This window comes from Telopea speciosissima, chromosome 2 (genome assembly GCF_018873765.1).
Source record: "Telopea speciosissima isolate NSW1024214 ecotype Mountain lineage chromosome 2, Tspe_v1, whole genome shotgun sequence".
Classification (NCBI taxonomy): Eukaryota; Viridiplantae; Streptophyta; class Magnoliopsida; order Proteales; family Proteaceae; genus Telopea; species Telopea speciosissima.
In genome coordinates this window covers 9,603,261-9,609,260 of record NC_057917.1, presented here as the reverse complement: position 1 = coordinate 9,609,260, position 6,000 = coordinate 9,603,261, and the positions used below count along the sequence as shown (strand labels likewise).

Genomic DNA, 6,000 nt, shown 5'->3' with positions numbered 1-6,000 from the left:
ACACTTGCAGCTTTTAACCCCCTCGGTATTGCATTGGGAAGCAATGGAGCCAGGCATGGGTGGAAGAATTGATAAATTTTGAGCCCAATTGAGCCCACGCCCAGCCCAGCTCAGCTCATTTTGCTTCAAAGTTGAACCCCGTTTCGGCCCAGCTAATCAAGTTGGCCCCTGTTTTTTTTATTGCGTAAACCAATTTTGGAGGAGATCGCAATGGATTAAGGGTTCAAAACTCGAAATCAGTAATCCAATTGGTTAGCTCTGATTTTGTTTTGAATGGGCTAAAATCGATCAGAAACAGTCGGAAATTAACAGGATTGGCGGGAATCGGTGTGGATCGGCTAGATTGGTCAGTGCTAATTCCAATACGAATTGATTGATTCAATCAATTCGATTCCGGTTTTTAAAACATGGTCGTACTACATGGACCTTTATCCGTTGCTGTAACTGCAACGCTGGTGTGCGCATCGTGTGGCGCAGCAGTGGTCATGTGTGCATAATGGGACCCATTGTGTAAACATGGCCGTTGCTGCGCCGCACGATGCGCACAGCAGCCCTGCAATTACAGTAGCGGATAAAAATTCCTACTGCATACTTCATTGGTGCAATTGTTCATGGACTCTCTCTCTCTCTGGTTGTTTGTTTGCATTGAGTTTAGTGGATTTACATACTTCTACAATGCCGGAACTTTTTAGATTTTCTAGAAGAGATGTCATGGTAGTTGTTGCACAACTCCAGTGAAAAGAGGTTGTAAAAGAGAAACCAATATAGAAATTGATTAAGCTAAAGTGATTACTAATTGGATTTAGTTTGGCAAAATTAAAACCGATTAAATTTTATTTCGATTTACTTTCAATTACATTTTGAATCGAACTAATTCACTCTTATCTGAACCGATCGATTCAATCGATCCGATCCAAAATTCTTGAACCACGGACCTTTATCTACTCCATTTTCTGGGCAGGTCCATTTTCCAGATTTCCACTAATAGAGGAGGGTGAAAATGACCACCCTACCCCTGCCTGGGTGGGGTCCACCCCCCTCTATTAGAGGAACTTGGAGAAATGGAACAGGTAGGAAATAAAGGAGATAAAAATACTGGTTAACACTCTTAAAGTTCACACACACAACGCATTGCCCATAGCGGCCTAAGCAGAGCAGACACAGGGCATAGTGCAATGACCACCTTACCCTTGCTCGAGCAGGGGTAAGACTGTCATTATGTTGCACCGCTCGGGCCGCTACGGGCAGCGCGCCATAGAGGATCTGAATTGCACGTGGATTGCTCCTTTGTCCCTTCCCCTCCACGTGGGTTGGGTTTGGCATGCTTCATGCACGTATAACCCATCGTTCGTCTCGTAGCCAACCAAAAACTTTAGATTACGAGATTCTGAAATTACTAAATTAGTAGACTAAACAAAATAGAATAAAATTAGATCCGCAATTTATTGAGGTTCTTGTGTTCTTCTCTGATGATCTGAAACAGGTTGGAATAATATCATAATCGGTTAATTGGTACTTGTCAATTGCCCAACCTCTGCTGAACCCTAGATTTCATGAACAATTTGTTTTCCCCTGCTATTGACCATACGGAATACGGAAACAACAATACATGCTGTTTCTCTGACCTGCATCTGCATCAACACATGGCTTTCAGTTTTATATTTTGACCAAAGAATATTTATATATTTCTGATTCTTCTTCTTTTATTTTTTCCCTGTTGTCTAACTGGGTAATTCAGAAATGGATTGGTTGAATCAATCGATTTGAATCGGGATGGCCATCGATCCTGACCAGTGATTCAGGGTCATTTTAATCGATTTAGGTTAATACTTGCCTGATTCAGGCCGATTTGCAACGTTTTTAACTACCAGGAATTGCAGTAACTGCCTTTGGATTTGAAGTCTGAAGCACTGTTTATGAGCATCAATTCCCAGCTCTAACAGTCCACCGGAACTGTAAAAAATGGCGAATGCTTGTTCGTCTGAACTTCAGTTTTTGGCTTTCACCTCAGAGAACAATTTTTTTAACATCAATAAGTATCGTTCCATGAGGAAAACCCAGCAGCAACAAAACCCAACTAGACATGTTTCCCCAAAAGGGATTCTGCGTTTCTTCCCTCTCATTTCTGCTACTACTGTTAATGGCCACTGGAGCTGTTGGGTTTGGTTCAATGGGTTCGATCTCTGCCGCGTTCGGAGAAGAACGATTTTTCTGCGCTATTGATGCGAGCGGGAAACAAGATTTAGTATGCTGGGAGAGGAACAGCACGTTAACCTCCGACGCCGCTTATTTCAGCACTCTACCACCCATGGCTGCGCTCACAGGGGGCGAGGGTTTCATGTGTGGCATTGAAGCAAATACCTCTCAGGCCTACTGTTGGAACTCCATCAGTTCAGGTACGGATCTCGTCCCACTGAACTTCCAAAACAACTCTTACTCCCACATTGCTGCCGGGATGAATCATGTTTGTGCCATTAGAGGATCTTATTATTCCAATGCCGATTCAGGTCCCATCGATTGTTGGGAATTGCGTCATAGTACCAATAATACATTGGTTTCTGTTTACAGTTCCTCGTTTTCGGATCCATCAGTTAGTAATCTCGTTCTGATGAATCTTGTTTCTGGGGAAGGTTTTACTTGCGGTGGAGTAAGAGAAGGGGGTATTGTTTGTTGGGGACCCAAATCCGCGAACTTGAGGTTAACTGCAATAACAGAGAGTTTCGTAAATCTTGCTTCGGGGAGGGATTCCCTGTGTGGGATTTCTAGAGTCTCTGGTAATGTCCAATGCTGGGGAGAACCAGATTCGTTCAGTGATCCTCCCATTGGAACTCGATTCGTGGCTTTAACTGCCGGTGCTCGCCATTTCTGTGGGATTCGGGAGAAGGATCATGCGATAGAGTGTTGGGGGAACTTCGAAGCTTCTTCGGTTCCTACGGGTTCTGGGTTTCTGGCCATTGCGTCTTCTGATGACACCGCTTGTGGTGTTAGGGAAGATGAGCTTATACTTGATTGCTGGGGTGTTCAGGGGCCATCATCGCAGGATTACAGCCCACCTTTGCAGTTGTGCAGTCCAGGTCTCTGTACAGCTAGTTCCTGTGGTGAAGGGAGCTTTGCTTTCAATGCTAGCAGCCTCAATGTGCCTGAAGTTACAAGCTTGTGCATCAGGAAAGAGCTTAATATCTGCTCTACTTGTCGATCAAACTGCTCAGAAGGCTTTTTCCCCTCTAGTTTGTGCAATGAGAATGCCGATCGAGTCTGCACCGCTTGCTCTCTTTGCCAGAATAGCTCGTGTTGGGATATTTGTGGGCTCCCTGCCTCTTCAGCGATTCAGCTGCAGCACCCCCAGATGAAGAAATCGATGGTCATCATAGGGTCTTCTGTGTCTGGCCTTGTGTTGATCTTCATTGGGTGGTTTCTACGCCATCGTGTAATTAACTTTAAAAAGGGACAGCAATGGAAGACCCAATGTATGTCCTGCATCGGCAAGGTTGTCAAGGAACCTAAACCCAACAATGAACCACTGGCTCCTCTGAGCACAGCCTCATCCATTACGATAACCCAAGTGTTTCGCCTCTCAGAACTGAAGGATGCTACTAATGGGTTCAAGGAGTTCAATGAGCTTGGCAGGGGAAGCTATGGATTTGTTTACAAAGCTATCCTATCAGATGGGCTGCAAGTAGCAGTCAAGAGGGCCAATGCTGCAACAAGAATCCATACCAACAACCGGGCCTTTGAAGCAGAGTTAGAGATTCTCTGCAAGATCAGACATCCCAATATTGTGAACTTATTGGGCTACTGTGCAGAGATGGGGGAGAGGCTGTTCGTCTATGAGTTCATGGCCCATGGCACCCTTCATGACCACCTCCATGGTGGGCTCTCACCTCTGAACTGGAGCCTCAGGTTGAAGATCTCAATGCAGGTTGCAAAGGGGCTTGAGTACCTTCACAAGGATGCTGTGCCTCCTATTGTCCACCGGGATGTCAAGACCTCCAACATTCTCTTAGATTCTGAGTGGACCGCACGAATTGCAGACTTTGGGCTTCTGAGCTCTGGTAATAGGGACCTAAATGCTGATTTGATGAGTGATGTATACAGCTTTGGGATAGTACTGTTGGAGATTGTTAGTGGAAGGAAGAATTTCGACAAGGATTACAATCCTCCTGACATTGTCGAATGGGCAGTGCCCTTAATTAGAAAGGGTAAGGCAGCTGCAGTCATTGATCGGAATGTTGCTCTTCCAAGGAATGTGGAACCCTTGCTTAAGCTCGCAGATATCACAGAGCTTGCAGTGAGGGAAGATCCCTCTAAGCGTCCTACTATGTCTGATATCACATTGTGGTTGGAGCAACTTGTAAGAGGCGAATTGACATTTTAGTGGTGAAGTTTGAAATTGGATTTTGATCAAGGGTGGAGACCAAGCCAGAGTAGCTTTTAGTGCATACAGCTCTCCTATTCTGTACATTTGTTGTGAACTGGTTCGAATTTCTTTTCTTACATTCGTTCTCTATTTCACAAAGTGAAGGAGGTTGTAATTTGATGCGGCTAGGTTCTGAATTTATTGTTATGGATTTTTGCACTGTTGTCTAAGAAATTGTAGCTCTGCTCCCATGTATTCTTCTTCCCACGGTTGCAGAGGAAATGATTTATTTTGTAAGATGTTTTCCCTGTTTATTAAAAAAATTTGCAAATCATTCTATTGAAGCTCCCATAGACTTCTCTAACTGCGCCTTGTATCATAGTAGTTTCTTGGTTTTTAATGGTAATGAGAATCACTTTGGCATCCAAAACATCCGGTACTCACACCATTGTGTTTGAATGCTTCTTTGTTTGCCTTAGTGAACAAGATTCAGTCACCTTGTGTTGGGTGGGATTACTCTTCAACTATTATTTGTGTAAATCTCTTCTCAAACAATGATCTGAATCTTTAAATATAAGAGTGACCTGAATCTTCCTCTTATCAGTGCAAGAAAGCACATGAAGGAATATTGAGTGAGTATAGAACTTAACTGGGAGCTTTAGTTGTTTTGATTACGTAAACAGTCCAAAGATTTTCACTTCTTTACTGCTTCCAAGAATTATATAACTGATGGCTATAGCTCTCTCATAAATTTTGGATCTTCATAATCTGTTTTCCCATAAGTCATAGCCTCAGAGGGGACCTATGTGGGCTTGACTTAAGTCTTACAAAGTTAAGTCTGATCGATAGGAACACCATTGATTTCAAATTCGACCATTGCTGACTGCGTTTTCCTTGGAACAATTTTGTAGAGCTTGGAGTTACAAACTTTAGAATGAGTTCTACAAAGCCCATTCTTTTTCCAAATCCTTGGTGGGGTCTCATGGTTTTTTATCAAGTTTGTATTAGTTGTTCTCCTGCATAGCAAAGGAGTGACCATAATCTTATATGATTCCTTCTTCTCAGTTACCAAATCCTTTTTCCTTCCAAGATCAAATAGATATTTACAGATACACAGTTTCTACAGACTTTACTAGATCTTTTTAGACCATGAAACGAATGTAAAAGTGTAATTTGTTATGCAAGCTCTGCAGTAATGGGTGTAGACTGTAGACTCAATGCAAAAACTGTTGCATTTCAGTGTTTCATACTTTCATCTATGTAATTAGTGGATTAGACAAACCAAATAATGTAAATAAATTCAGATTAGCATGATTAGAGAGGTCTAAACTAGGAATTGACTGAATAGGACACGAGCAGGTACTGCTGAGCATGGTGTTAGCATGGCGTTCCAAGACCAAACCTGATGTGTTCTCTTCATTTTTTTTAATCAAATGATCCAAGATTCCAGATCCTAATCTGTTAAGCAACTTGGTGAACTGGGTCAGCTTTCATTAGATTAAGTTGAGGCATTGAGCTTAATTAAAGCTGATATGATGCTAAGATGCTGTATGGCTTATGAACTGCATAACAAAATGTTGTACACTGCAGGAATATTTTTATTCTAACCAACAGTCATAAGTCATAACTACTTGATTTTTGGC

At 42.6% G+C, this 6,000-nt stretch overlaps 1 protein-coding gene across 1 annotated transcript; it reads left to right on the top strand.

Moving 5' to 3' along the window:
- Nucleotides 1–2,014: 2,014 nt before the first annotated feature.
- Nucleotides 2,015–4,382, top strand: LOC122650251 (serine/threonine-protein kinase-like protein CCR1). Its single transcript, XM_043843610.1, has one exon. It carries the CDS (start codon nt 2,084–2,086, stop codon nt 4,373–4,375), a length of 2,292 nt encoding a protein of 763 aa, XP_043699545.1. The 5' UTR covers nt 2,015–2,083; the 3' UTR covers nt 4,376–4,382.
- The last annotated feature ends 1,618 nt before the right edge of the window (nt 4,383–6,000 follow it).